This window comes from Panthera uncia, chromosome D4, assembly GCF_023721935.1.
Source record: "Panthera uncia isolate 11264 chromosome D4, Puncia_PCG_1.0, whole genome shotgun sequence".
Classification (NCBI taxonomy): domain Eukaryota; kingdom Metazoa; phylum Chordata; class Mammalia; order Carnivora; family Felidae; genus Panthera; species Panthera uncia.
This window is the reverse complement of record NC_064807.1, coordinates 90254028-90268463: the sequence shown is the minus strand read 5'-3', so window position 1 is coordinate 90268463 and position 14436 is coordinate 90254028. Positions and strand designations below refer to the sequence as shown.

The window sequence follows — 14436 nt, the reverse complement described above, 5'->3', positions numbered from 1 at the left end:
ACCCCAGTCCCTCAGCCAGGCTTATCCCCTCCCCACGGCCCCTCCCTTTGCCGCTGCAGGCAGCTTCTTCTGCCGGCTCTGCCCTGAGCTCCAGGCCAGCCCAGAGGCTTGGGGATTTGAAGTAAGTGGGCGGTCGACCCTGCCCTGCGTGGCAGAGTCCGGGACTCGGCAGGTGGCCCCTCCAGCCCCACTGGCCTCCAGCCCAGGCCCCCATGAGTCCCTGGCTCCAGGTGTGGCTCAGCAATTAGCTGCTGCTGCTGGCCTGAGGAACCTGTTGCATTCACAACCTCTTGCCCAGATCTCCTGCTGGCAGGCCCCCCACCCCACGCCCCCAGGACAGCTGAGGAGCAGCACCCGGAGAGACCCCAACAGACACTCCTCAGGACTCCAGGGCTGTAAAGGGGTCACCAGATGGGGCATCTACACGAACACCAGCACCACACAGGCCGGGAATGGTGAACGGTCAGTGCCCTGCCCAGCTGGCACCACCAGGGGCTGCCCGTGCCAGGGAGGGGGGTACCTACCAGCTTCCACAGGGCCTGGCTGGGAAGGTGAATCCGCAGCAACCGCAGCCAGCAGGTCTCTGGGAAGCCACATGTGACTGGGGACCCCCCCCCCCCCCCGCCCCAGCCCCCAGCAAAAGAAAAGGTGGAGGCAGGAGAAGAAATCAAAACAGTTCAGACTCTGAGGCAACAAACAGGTGCCTGGGGGCTCCCTTCTCCCAGGGTTCCTCAGAGGCTCCCTTAACCGGGGCGCCCCTGGTGCCCTAAGTCCTGCAATTCACATGGGTCTCAGCTGTTGTCCCATCTCAGTCCATCTGCCTGCCGTGTGACTTGAACCAAAACCGCTGTCCCGCGGGCGGCTCCCGGCTAGATCGACCCCAGGAAGATAATCCATAATTCATCTTCCGGTTTTCACCTTCCACCTCAGCGTCTGGTTCAGTACAAGAGGCTCTGGAATTTCAGATGTCCGCTCCACAAACTCCGGAAGGGAAGGAGGGCTCCCTTCTGCACCCCGACTCCTATCACTGTTCCAGGGAGCTCACGGTTTCGAAAGAATTACAATCTTCTCAAATGTCAGATTTATTTATTTAAAAAATGTGCACAGTATAGTTCACTTAAATACAAAACGTTCACTTTCCTTGCAGGTAAGAAATTCCAGACATTTCCATGTCAATTAGCTTCTTTTTAATCAAAATCCCTCCATGAAAAATAAATACCCATTTAAATTACCGAACTAGTCAATTCATTAGTCTCGATACTTACAGCTTTAGAAAACAGACCTTGAACCTTGCCTAAACGTAGTGCCCGCTTCTGAGCAGGCCACATGAGGCGCCCACGGGACACGCGTCCGGGGCCGTCTCGGCAAACCACCTCTCCCGGACTGCCCGCGGACTACTGGAAGCCTGGCCCCTCAGGGAGCCTCAAACTTGTCCCTCGAACGGTGGCGACCTCGACTGCGATGTTGTGAGGGGCCCCAGAGCCGGTCTTGGCCTTTCCGACGGGTTTCGCGGAGCTTCTGGCAGTGGTCGCGTCCTGCCACCTGGGGCCGGTTCACACCACGTGAGGAAACCCACTCGGGGCAGGAAAAGCATCTGACGTGAACCAAAAGGCAGTTTAGTTAACGGTGCTAAGTGTTTCCCTTCGGATTCTGTGCGTAAATCTGCCTGATTTTTTAAATGAAAGGAAACAATACGGGGTCCTCAGGAACCCAAGCACACGACCACGTACGAAACACACAGGCTTCTGGGGGTTAAAAAAGTGTCAAACAGAAAGAAAGCTCTGATGGCCGCCCAGGGAGGGCCCAGCTCCACCGGCCTCGAGGCCGTGGCCGTGAGATCCCACTGCCCCCAGCCTGCGGCGCCCGAACAGGTACAGGCCGGTGGCCGACTGTGGTTAGTAAACACAGAGCACACACTAGTCAGAGTGGGAAAGACTAGAACCTCACGGACACGAGAGCACAGACACATCTGAGTTTGTGGGACAGACCGACAGTCACAAAGGATCTCGACGAGAACGGCACAGTCCGTTCTGTCCGCTGACGTCTTCAGAGGCAAACTTACCTCTAAATCACTTGGGTTTTACGAATAATGTGCTAAAATCATCAAACGGTAAAAAAGTCAATCACCAAAACCTGGGGCACCGGGGCCCTGTGCCAGGACCCTTCATAAAACAGCTTCAGGGGGATGAAATTTGGCCTTAAAGATGCTGAGGACAGCACAGGCCACCTCCGGGGGGCCACCGGGCGTCACCGTCTCGCCGGGCCCTCGGGTCCTACCCTCTCAGGTCACCGGCAGATCCTGCGGGCGCCGCCCCGTGTGACACAGAGGGTGAGGGGCTCGTTCCCCTGCGGACTCCCCTCTGGAGGAGTGTGTCCCTCCCCCCCCCCCCCCTCAGGGGCTCCGCCCTCGGCGCCATGGGACGGGCCGTTTGCTGTCCTGCCACCAGATTAACACAGGCCCTGCCTCTGCCACCATCCTGTCCCCAGCCTCCGCTCCACACGGCCAGGGGGGTGTTTCTTGCATGCAGCAACACCACGAACCCTCCTCTTCCCTTCCCTCTTTCTCCAGACTCTGCATCTGCAGCAAAAGGTGCCTGTAGAGCTCGAGGGTGACGAAGAAGTCGTCCCTTTGGCTGTGAGCGGCTTCAGCAGAAACAACCAAGCAGCTGAAAAGCGCAGACACAAGCGAATCTCCGAGGACCCGACTGGCTTCGAGAGGCGGCCGGGGGTGGGGTGCGCTGGCGGCCGAGCTCCCTCTCTGCTCCGGCCGCGGCTGGTGGCAAGACACTGCCCGGTGGCCTCCCGGTGCAGGGAAGGGCTTGGCTGTGCTCCAAACCCCAAGCCAGGGTGCAGGACGCGACGTGCGTCTAGAAACCCAGGGTGAAGGCAGGCGGGAAGAATTCTGTTCGTTTGGCCTGGACTCCCACTCGTGTTTTCAGATCTAGAAGAGTAAAAATACAGATGTCTTTTTGCTGTCGGATCTGTAGAGGCGTCCAGGGAGGACCCCCGGACAGCAGTCAGCCCCACAAACAGCGGCCCGTCCTCGGCAGGAAAACCACTCGTTGAACGAGGACCTGGGGCCCGAGACGCCATCTGATATGAAACCAGGTCTGATGTGTTTATAAAATCCCTGACCGTCATCGTTAAAGCTGCAGGTGTCGCGGTGGGGCTGTTTCTCAAGGCGCTTCTGTGGTCCCGCTCGGTTCTACACGGACGGGCGGTGGTGTCTGACCTTCCATCGCTTGGAACGCACCCGGAAGAAGAAGTACATCATCATCAGGAACAGGGACGAGGCCACGTACAGCACGACGCAGAGGCTCATGTCCAGGCTGGAGAAGCCCATCCCCAGGAAGGGCACGACCGCCTCCGCCTCCCTGCGGCCCTCAGCCCAGCTCACGCTCTGGAGCCTCCCGTCCAGGCCGAGCTGTGAGCCCTCGGACAGGCGGGGTCTGGGAGGCAGCACGCTGGGTGGACGGGCACTCTCGGCACGCGGGTCCCCCCGAGGCTCCTCTGGGGAAGCGTGGCCCCTCTCGCGCTCCCCGCCCCCGGGCGGGCCGCCTCCGTCGCTGGCGTCTCCCTGGTCCTCGGCGTACGTGTCCACGAGGTTGCCGCTGCCGTAGTGCTGCTTCAGAAACAGGAGCACCTGACCCTCGTTCCAGCTGTGCAGGCCCTTAACTTCCTCATGGCAGGCTGGGCAGAGGTCCGGGCTGGGCCACGGAACCTTCGGAAACTTGGGGTCCTCGCTCAGATGGCCTAGGAGGGGAAAGAGAGCGACAGTCGAGGTGCCTCCTGATGACCTGACCCATGCCCTGACCGGGCCCGTGCCCCACGAACCCTTCCCTCGTCCCCCCACGTCCACCGTGACCTCCCATCGCCCCTGCACGGGCGCCCCCCCCCCCCCCCCCCCGGTACCCGGTATAAATGTCGCATCTCCCCTGGCGCCCCCGGCAGGCCCTGGTACCCACGATGGTGGGAAAGCTCCACACCTGGCCAGGCCTGCCCCCACCCGGAGCTACTCTGCCCCCCGAGACCCCGAGGCCCCCACATGATCCGCTGCGTGTCCCACCCGCACCCGTACGCCTGCCCCGGATGCCGGCGGTGCGGACGGCTCCAAGGTGCCTCAGGCGTGTGCAGCCCCCACCCCCGCCCCTCCCCAAACCCCAAGAGGATCTCCGAAAACGACTCTGGGCGTGAGGCCCGCCCGCGACAGGGAAACCTGGCTGCCTGTGTGCAGAAAACCTGGCAGAGCCCGCTCCCGGTTCTGCTCCAGACGCGACACCAGTGGGGCGAGCCCTTCCCCTCCACACGTGCAAACGTGCGGTCACAAAACGGAACCACGCGGCACGGCTTTACCTGCACGCGCCCTCTGGCCGGCACGGGCTCCACGCGGTAAATAAACATGAACCCGCCCCGCGTGCCGACGCCTACGTGGTGCCCGGACGCGTGTCAGCGCCACACGTGCGCGCGAGGCCGCGGGTCGGCCGGCCCCGGGCCTCTGCCAGACGGACACGAGGACCACACGGGCCGCGAGCACAGCAAGAGTGGCACACGGCGCCCTCGGCTCCCGGACTCCCCCGCCCTGCGGCCCTGCCGGTGCTTCTGCAAGTAAACGTGGATGAACCGCCTCCGCCTCATGGCCTCATGGGTCTGAAGCAACGGAGACCCTCTCCTCTGCCTGCAGGCACGGGCGTGAGGGCGTGCGGACCACGGGGGCCCAGCCACCCTGCCGGGGACCGACACATGCTCACATTACAGACACGGGGAGGTCCGGGCAGGTCTTGGGGCCTCCAGGGAGCCCAGGTCCCAATCCGGAGGCCGGAGGTGGGACCGGGGAGCATGGGCGGGGGGTGGGGGGGTGGGGGCGGCTACAGAACCCAGGAGGGACGCGATGACTCAGGGGGCGCGCAGGGCTCCTGGAGCGGGGCGGGCCCGACACGCAGAGGCGTGGGGGCTCTGAACCAGGGCCGCGGGGGACACGTCTTGCCCTGCAGCTGACGGCCACGGGCAAACCCCGGCAAACACAGAAGCACTGTGGCCGCACGACCAGAGCCACAGCGGTCAGCTCTGAGCGCAAAGAAAAACCAATTTTCTTTAGTGCTTTAGTTATAATATGTTTTATAATGCGGTGGATTAAACAAAAACCAATAGTTTAGTGGAATTTTCTCTTCATCTCTATTAAGATTTATTTGTCAGTGGAATTATTTTTAAGCCTAATTTTAATCTGCCACTGATTTGGGAACAGTTTGAATTACTTAACTCTGAGAAAATACATGCACCCTATTTGGTCTTGGAACAAAACTGCTTCGAGGGGTTTGCTCCCTGTCTGAGAGCAGATTGTAATCGCACAAACACCGTTTACTGACAAGTGATCACGATCCACGACTGCCAGTGCCACACGTCCTCGGGGGCCTGGCGGTGACCCCAGGGGGAGGCGGCGTGTCAGTTTCCATGCAGCCCAGGAGCCCCAGAAGGGGGAGAACCGTCTGGAAAGCCAAGGACGCTGGCAGCCTGGAGGGGCGGTCACCCCTGGCAATCCCCGGGGCAGCCAGCACGGTGGCAGAGGTCAGGTGTCATCGGTACGTGTGTGGCAGGACGCGCTCTGGGGGGCCCAGGCGCGCAGCCACACTCACACCGGCCACCCCGCTGTGGCTTCTGCTCACCTGCCAGGCGGTTGTTCACGAAGTTATGTTGCTTCCAAAGCCAGAGGGTCGCCTGGTCTGCGGTTTTGACGGAACCCATGGACTCTCTCGCCAGCTCCTCAAAGTGCTCAGCGCACTCCTTACAGCCGAAGAAGGTGCGAACGTACCTCCTGATGCTCTGCAGCACTGCCTGTGGGTCCCCCTCGAAAGCTGCAGCGAGAGAGGGGACACACACCGGCAGCCCTGTGGGGTGCGTCCCAGGGTTTCCGCTGGAACCCTGGGCTCGGGCGGGTAGGGAGCCTGAGCCCAGACGCCTTCCGAGCCAGAAGGAGCGGCCCTGTGCCCGGGGCGGGGCGGGGCTGCCCCGAACACGCAGGACGCGCCCCGGGACGCGCCCCGGCACCCAGGACAATGAGCCAGACCTTCCGGGGGCTGCGGGCTGGCTGAGCCTGCCGGCGAGGGGCGCCCCGCCATTTCCCTAAAGACGTTCCGGGAACAACACGCTCGCTCCAGGAAACCCCCCCCCCCCCCCCGACAGCAGAAGGAAACAGCCGCACCTCACTGAAATGAGGACCCCTCACGTCAGCAAGAGGGGGGCGGGCATGAGGCTGGCGCCCGCGGTTCCCTTCAGACAACTAATACGGGGATTGAGCCAACAAACAAGACTGAGATTAGAACAGATTAAATGTCGGCATTAAAAGAAATGCAGCAAAATAATTGGAAAAAAAAAAAGACACGCTTCTGAGACCGAATCCGTCTTAATCAACAGCAGGCCCTCGCGGGTGAGCCCTTCCTTCGCCGCTAGTTGTGGTTCTGGGTGGGAGGGCCCGGCCTCGGCCCAGGTCCCCACATCTGTCGTCAGCCTCGCCGGCCTCACCGAGAGAAGGCCCCCACTGAGCGCACGGCCACTTTCTCCTCCGCTCGGCGTGTCCCCGAGGGCGGCAGGTGGCGTGCAGGGTGGGACGGTGGGCACGCGGGGAGGACCCCCGATGGCCGCCTCGCCTGCCCGCCTCTCCCCGGCCGCCAGCTGCCGCCCATCACTGGGTAATCCTCCTTCCCTCTCCCCGCCGAACTGCTGCGCGGCCGGCCACCCTAATCTTCAGAGTGGACGAGGACCATAAACCCTACCTGTGGGGGATTAGAGAGCGCGGCGGCTTTTTAGTCGATGGGCTTTAAACAGGCACGAAGGAGAGGAAAAACCTTCCAAGACCTAATCCGGCGGGGTCCATCTGACCCAGTTCTTTGCGTGTGACATGAGGCCCGCTCCTCGGGTACGGCCTGTTTGCGCCCCGGAGATCTTTCTGACCACGTGCACTGTCGCTCGGCCGCCGTTCCGCCGCGGCACTGGGGCCGGTGCCGGGAGCCCCCGCGTAGCCCCCTGGACGGCCCGTCAGCAGGCACACTCCCCACCTCCCCCAGCAAGGTCCGAGATCACCGCGAGGAGAGCCAGGGTGGTAGGGGTTCGCAGACCGCACACGCCCCCCGCAACCTGACTTTGCCGCTTCCCTGGCGCCGGGCGGACTCTCCCCCACCGTGGATCTGGGCGGGACAACAGGATGTGACAGAAGCGATGCCGTGTGCCGGCTCGCCTGGGCCCCAAGGTCCTTCCTGAGCGGGGCCCACGCAGGAGCTGGGGCCGCCCACGCTGCCGAGCCACAGGATCCCAAGCAAACAAAAGGGTGTTTCTTCCAAGCCCCAGCGTTTGCTTTAGGTTGTCACGCAGCAAAAGAGAACCAGAAGTTTACAGCCTTATTGGAAAGAGTGTCGGGCGTGTGAGTCACAGCCTTTGCTCGATACAAACAGCGAAGCCGCCTCACTGAACCAACAGCTAGAGAAGGCAGGCCATCGACCCCATGGCCACCAGCGGCCCGCTTCGCAGGGGAAGTGCACACGCAGCCCGGCCCAAGGTGGATAAAACAGCCCAGCCCAGTTTTCGGTGTCTTGTGCAGGGCACAAAACACGACCATGCTTTCCTGATAATCAAAGTTATTCAAGCCAAGTCAGTCTTTTGTGGTTTCTAACCTCTTGTGCAGGCGGCCTCAGAGCTGTGTCACAGCCCCCCACCCCCAGGCAGGCTGGGCTGGCGCCTCACCGCCCACCCAGGGAACACAGACGGGAAGGACACCACGCCGAGGAGGGCGCCCTCTCCCCCTGGCCGGCCCACGAGGCCAGCTGCCACACGGTGAGGAACGAGCGAGGCCCCGGACCAGCCACCACCCCTCCAGCGAGCTGGGGAAGGGTCCCTTCTGAGTGGAGACTTCAGGTGAGACCCCAGCCTGAGCCGACACTGGGCCCACAGGCCAGGGAGAGGACCCCGGCCAAACCACGTCTGAGCTCCTGACCCACAGATGCTCTGAGATGAAACTAAGCTGCTAAGCGGCAGGGTCGTTACCCAGCAAGAGACAACAAACCCACGTCTCCAAATAGGTTTCACGGATGCTCATACTCTTTGAAGCAGAAAAATGAGGGGTTTGCCCTGCAGAGGAATTCCTGGCCAGTGTGCTCTCACTCTCGGACTTATTTCCTGCGGCTCAGCCGTGCACAGGCTGGTCTCTGGGGCACCGAGCACCCACCCGGGGACTGGGCAGAAGGTGTGGAGAGAAGCTCCCCAACCCCCCTCTGGAGCAGGGGACCCCCGGGCAGCCCCGGTGACGTGTGGCCTTGCATACAGCCTCTCACGATGCCAGGCAGGCACCGGCACGGGGACGGCTTACCTGTGCCATCCAGCGCTTCTGGATGGGCCCCAGCTTGGACGGTCAAAGTGTGGAACAGTTTCCAGAGAGCACACGTGTAACCCCTGAACTCTGGTCGGCTTCCTTGACATCCAACCCACTTTATGTGATTAATAAGGAATATTCCAGAAATCTGGGGCGGTGGGGGGGGGAGGCGGGTAGAAGAAGAGATAATTGAATAGTTAAAATTAAGACAGTTGATGAGCGTCCTCTGCTTTGATTGGGTGGTGGTTACACAGACTGTATGTTTATTAAAACTTCACCAACTGCACATCTGAGCACGTTGTGTGTTTAAATTCAGCAGCAAACACGTGAGACAGCACAGTGTCTACACCACGAAAGGAGGTCTCCAAACAGGGCAGTGTGGCCTGTTCCTCCCTGCCTTCGGGGAGGGGGGAAGGGCTCCTCTGTGTCCGGACAAACGAGAACACTAGAAAAGCCTGAAAGATGCAACCCCCCCCCCACCCCCCACCAAGACTAAGAAGCCCAGCTGTGGAACATTCTCAGCCACCACGGATAGGGAGGCACGTGCCCGCAGCCGAGCGGGAGCTTCAAGCATTCACCCCACGTCCACGCGGGCCTTGTGTCTTCTGGCCGGGAGTTAGGAGTTTGCTGAAAACTGAAATAACGCACCAGCCCGACCACCGCACCACCCGAGCAAGCTGCCCGTTCCGTCGCGGCCTGCCTCCCGCCAACCGGTGAGCTGACAGCGCCACAGGCGGGGGGCGGGGGCGGGGATGGTGGGTGCACAGAAAGCGTCCCAGCAACAGGACAAACCACGGCAAACCGCGGAGGGACACGGCGGTTCCCACACAGTGAGGGGAGGCGTTGTGCCATGGCACCCGAGCCCAGCTCCCTCCTTCCCCACGCACCGGGCTGGAGGGAGGAGAGCTGGAGGGAGGAGAGCACGGGGTCAGGGGGTGGCTACCGGGACGGTGGCGGCAGTGGGCGGGCCCTGAGCTCGGGCGGGGGCCAGGGCCGGGCTCACCCGCATCTTGTTGTTGGCCAGGTCGAGGACGGCGTTGTAGGGGATCCTGTCCAGGGGAAGGCTGGCCAGCCACTCCTGCAGCGTCTCCAGCAGCTTCCTGACTGGCGCCCGGCCGGGGAACAGCTGAGCAAGGAAGGACGCGCGCTCAGAGGTCGTCCGGGAAGATGCCTCCCACGGCAGCGCCGTCCCTGGGGACCTGGACCAGGTGGGGTCTGCCTGACACGGGTTTCTCCCAGTACTGGGGTGGGGGGCTCCCAGAACACAGAGCAGGGGACGGGAGGGGCCACAGGCAGAGGCTTCTGGCCCACAGGCTCGCCCGCCCGGACTCCTGCACCTCGCCCACTGGCTCAGCCACCCCCGTGGTGCAGCCCTGCCCTACGTGTCGCCTGCTAAGCGTGCGAAACAAAGGCTGCCACTGGCTCAGAAACCTGAGCGGAAACTTGCTGCAGCAGGGACAGGACAGTTCAGGCTGCAAAACCCCACTTCCTGAGCCGGCGACAACGTGCCGCTCCCAACTCGCCAGTGCTGGACTGCCGCTTTCGGCGAGCTTTAGAGGAACCGGCCCGGGTCATCTGTGATCCTCCTGGGCTGCGGAGCTCTACCCCTCCCTGACGCCGAGGACACAGAGGAGGTGGCGGGCGAGGAGACAGCCCGTTTGTGACTCACTGAAAGCGAAGGAGGCCGCGGCCTCTGAACTCTGATCGGCACAGCGGGGCACACGCCCGTCTACACAGCCTCCGTCTCTTCCTTGGAGACACGCTGTGCGGCTCACCGTCCCTTCCGCCATCAACTCCGCCTCCTACGGTTTACCCCAGAAGTCGTACGACACGAGCAAACCGCGTCTACGACAGTGTTAACCAGGAACCACTGTACCGACCACCTGACGTTTAGCAGGAAGAGTCCTTGATTTTTTTTATTTTCAAAGATTTCATTTTTCAGTCATCTCTACGCCCAGCACAGGGCTCGAACTCAGGGTCACGTGCTCCACCGAGCCAGCCGGGCACCCCGAGAGAGGTCCTTCAAAACTAAGCTCCCTGACCTTCTAGACAACAGGCGAGCTGGGTACCAGATACGGGAGCAAAGGGCTCTGTCCCCAGGCCACTGTGACAGAAGCCCTCCCAAGGTGAGAGAGCAGAGGGGCCCCAGGCGCCCCCCAGGGGAGAGGGATGCCCTCCCGCTTCCCGAGGCTCTGACCCAAGGAAGAGACAGGAGGCCCTGGATTCTCTGCCCCGGAGCGAAGAGTCCCGGCAGCACGGCCCCTCACCTCCCAGCGGCCACTGACATGTGCACCACCACGGCTCCGGGTCCCGGCCGCTGGGGCCCACTCCGCACACAGGGATGGCTCCTGAGCGGCCTCCCCGCCCAGGCCCCGCAGCCTCTCTCCTCTCAGCCGGCCCTGCCTCCCTGCCCGAGCGCCACCGGCCCCTTCTGAGGCCCCGTCACGTCTGGGGGCCCGGAACCGGGTGGGCACCCGGCAGGCGCGTGCAGCGGGAGGAAAGAGCGGTCCCCCAGCTGAGGCCAGCGTCACTCCCCGCGGATCCCCGGGCACGGAGCCCGGCCCCCCGCGGCCTGGGTCAGGCACCACGCACCTTGGCGAGGACAGTGACGAAGTCCTTGAGCGTCCGTAGCTCGGCCCCCGCCAGGGACTTGTGGGCGGCCAGCTCGACCCTCAGCAAGTAGTGTAGCCCTGACTCTAGGTCAGCCGTGTACAGCTTCGCCCTGAGGAGAGACAGCGTCCGGTCGGGTCAGGACACGTCCCTCGTGCCCAACGCTCCCCCTCCTCGCTCCCAGCCCGCGGGGACCCCCGCTCCCCACAGGCCCACGTCGGTCGTTCCCGCACAGCTGGCGGCTCAGGGGGTGTGCTTCCGCTGAATCCCGCCTGCAAAGGAGCCCCGCAGCCCGCAGCCCTCCGCGTCTGCACCGGGCCCGCGCCCACGCGCGCCCCTGGGCAGCTCAGGTCTGAGAGAAATACCTGCCTGTCAAATTCTCTCCAGACCACGGTTTCTGGAGTTTCTGCTTTGTTGGGTCTTTCAGGCACCGAAAGCAGTTTTTTCCTCACATCTGGCAACGACTTCAAGTAAGAGGAAAAAAACGACCGGAGAGGCTTTCCGCTGCGAGAAAGCGGACAAGGTGTGGGCTCGGAGCCAGGGTGCCTCCCGGCCTGGCCAACCCGCAGGTGTCTGAGCTGGGCACTAGGGCACCCAGTCTCCTCTGCGGCCCCCCACCCCGCACCTCGAGAACGGCTCTCCTTCCGAGATGCAGGCATGTGGCCTGTGGCCTGGACCTCCCAGCCCGCCCGCTCTCTGGGCATCTGAAGCAGGGACTGAGGGGGGAGGGCCGGGATGGTGGCTATGCCAGGGTGTCGGGGAGCTGGCCCTCCCGGAGAAGACAGAGCCACAGATGACCGCGTTGTAGCTGCAGTGTGATGATTCGTTTCTGTTCAGTGGGGACATCTGGACAGTTTGCAAGGCTGGTCTGAGCAGCGGCCAGCACCAGCCTGACTCCAGCTGGGAGGGTTTTCCGCACACCCTCTGAGTGGGGCACCCGGGAGCCAGGGCGGCGGGGGGCGGCAGGGGCCATGGGGCCCCTCGACGGACAGGGAGGAGCATGCGCTCCGGGGACGCGTCACGGCCGTTAGGACATCTCCACAGTGGCTGTGGGTCATCAACAGCATCGAGGGCTCATTCTCGTTCCCAAAGAGAGAAGGTAAAACACCCAAGTCATTCGACAAGAACGAGTCGTACAGGTGACGCTTTCATACAAAACGAGCGTTTTTCTTCAAAAGAAAATGGCATTTTGTCGAGGGAAAGCCCGTCGAGGGCGACATCTGCTGTGGGCCTGGCCCTGGCCGCCCCCGCCGCAGGCCGGAGCCCCCGGTGCGCGGGCCCGGGTGCTTGGAGCGGCCCGAGGACCTCGCTCACAGAGCCTGACAGCAGATGACCCGCTCCACAGAGGCCGCCGTCCCTCCCCGACTTCCGGTTGTTGAGAACAGAAGCACACCCAAGGGCCTGGGGTCTGAGGCTCCGGGGAGGCCGCCTCTCAGAAGCTGAACCCGGAGCCCCGGGGCGGAGGAAGCGGCACACGGAGACCCCGCGGGAACCGCTCGGTCAGCACAGGCTGGGTGGGGTCCGGCAGGTCCTCGGCACCCACACCCACAGGAGGCTGGGGCCGGGGAGGCCACCACAGGCCCCTGGAATCGGCTCGGCTGCTCACCTGTGACCTTCCCGACCCTGCTTTAGGCCGTCTGCGGCTCAGCGGGCCCGGTGCAGGCAGACAGCGTGCGGATGGGCTCCGTGGTCGCAGCCGCGAGGAGCGCGTGGCAACTCGCCCAGGGGAGGCCCCCACGCTTGGAAGGGTTCCCCAGATCCCACCCGGCGTCGCAAACGCTCCTGAGGCCGGACTACACTTACATGTTAATCAATCCGTGTGACCCGTTTGGGTAAATCAAGTAACAGGAAGGAACGGAAGAGACCCCAAGTTTCTCCAGGAAGGCTTTGTCTGTGTCCAGCGCTCTCTTCACCACGATGTTCTCGTACGGAAGCAGGTCTAGGATCACCTGGGCAAGGAGAAGATAGCGTCGCCTGGCTGTGGATGGCCGCGTCTCACGAAACGTCGCCTTGACCAAGTACGAAGGCAGCGTGAGCACAGAAATCACAAACAACGTCACTTAGAATAAATCCGTATTTATCTGCTCTCTGAGCCAGGCTCATCTTCATTTTCATTGCGCTCACAGGGCAGGGCAGCCCCGCTCAGCAAGCTCACGGACTCTAAAGAAAACGTCTGCCAGAGAACTCGCCCTGGGCTTCCTGGGCCAGCACGTCCTCCACAGGAGTGGCGTCCAGAGGACGAGCACACTCACCCCCACTTAGGGAGACGGGGCCGCGGCCCCGGCCCGGAGCTTCCCTCGACACAGGGGGCCGCGCACCAGGAGGCCAACCTCATCCCGGGACGGCGGCCGGCCCCCTGAAGTGCCGGCAGGCTTCCGGCGGGCCGGTCCCTCCCTCGACCTGCCCCCGTCCCATCCTGCTCAGGCCGAAGGCACGGCGACGGGGATGTGGCAGCAGAAGGACCACAGGAGGGCATCTCGGGGGCCGGATGCCGTGAAAGGCGCCCCTCGGGCCTGGCATGTGCCGCCACAATCAGGTGCAGAAGCGGCATCCCTGGCCTCTCAGCCACAGAACCGGCGTGTCCGCAACGGGGCGCTTCACGCAGTGCGGCAGTCACCGGACTCCGGTGAGCCGAGTGTGTCTGCTGGAGCTGGCCACGCTCGAGCCCCGCTGCGGGCGGCCCTCCGGGGAGAGGCCGGGCCGCCTGCCCCAGGGGGTGGTCCCCGCTCGGGCCTGCGTGCGGGATGTGGGGGAGCCTAAGAGCGCCGGTGAGAGAGGCAGCCTGGGGACGGCGTGGGGGCGGCACACGAGGATGCCGTGCGGCGGCCAGTGGCTGCTCCGCCCCCCCCCCCCGACCGGGAGTCCCGGCCGGCCCAGAGAAGGTGGCACCGTGTCGTGTCGCCACCAGACTCGGAGGGCACGGGGGGGAGGGGCGGCGAGGCGGGCGATCGCTAACGTCCGCAGCCTTGGCCCGAGTGCATGTCAACGGGAGCTCCCGCGGGGAGCACGTGGTCTCCCGCCCCGTTTCCAGAGCTCGCGGAGGAGGGGGGCGCGGCTGGGAGGTGAGGGTTTCCCGTCATCCCCCCCACCCCCACCCCCGTGTGTCTGGGGCCAGCGGCCAAGGCTTCAGAGCCGCACGTGAGACACCAGAGCAGAAAAGGTCCACGACAGGAATGACGTTTTAGAGTCTCGGATTTGGCAAAACGAGTGGGCGTGCACGACACAGCCAAGAAAAAATCCTGATGGCAGCGCATAAGAAATAAAGGGCCTCAAGGAAAAAGGCAGCGTGCCCTGGGAACGGGTGCGGAGGGGCCGCCCTCCCGGCAGCCCGCAAATCCGCCACCGTGCTGGGCAACGCCGCGCCTGCATTCCAGGAATCAACAAGGACGAACGGGAACAGCACCGAGCAGAGGCCACGGGCGTTCCCACAGAGCGGCCGGATCACAGCACGAGGTGCCACAGGGAAAGAC

The 14436-nt window shown here is 63.4% G+C and overlaps 1 protein-coding gene across 1 annotated transcript in view; it reads right to left on the bottom strand.

The window, feature by feature from the left end:
* Window positions 1-1066: 1066 nt before the first annotated feature.
* The window catches only part of QSOX2 (quiescin sulfhydryl oxidase 2), a gene marked incomplete at its 5' end in the record, with an annotated part of 30273 nt that continues 16903 nt past the window's right edge, over window positions 1067-14436 (bottom strand). The window contains 7 exons of the mRNA XM_049632669.1: window positions 1067-3753; window positions 5661-5849; window positions 8354-8504; window positions 9360-9482; window positions 10949-11078; window positions 11336-11470; window positions 12770-12915. Coding sequence (XP_049488626.1) covers window positions 3206-3753; window positions 5661-5849; window positions 8354-8504; window positions 9360-9482; window positions 10949-11078; window positions 11336-11470; window positions 12770-12915 — 1422 coding nt within the window. The remainder of the gene's footprint in view (window positions 3754-5660; window positions 5850-8353; window positions 8505-9359; window positions 9483-10948; window positions 11079-11335; window positions 11471-12769; window positions 12916-14436) is intronic.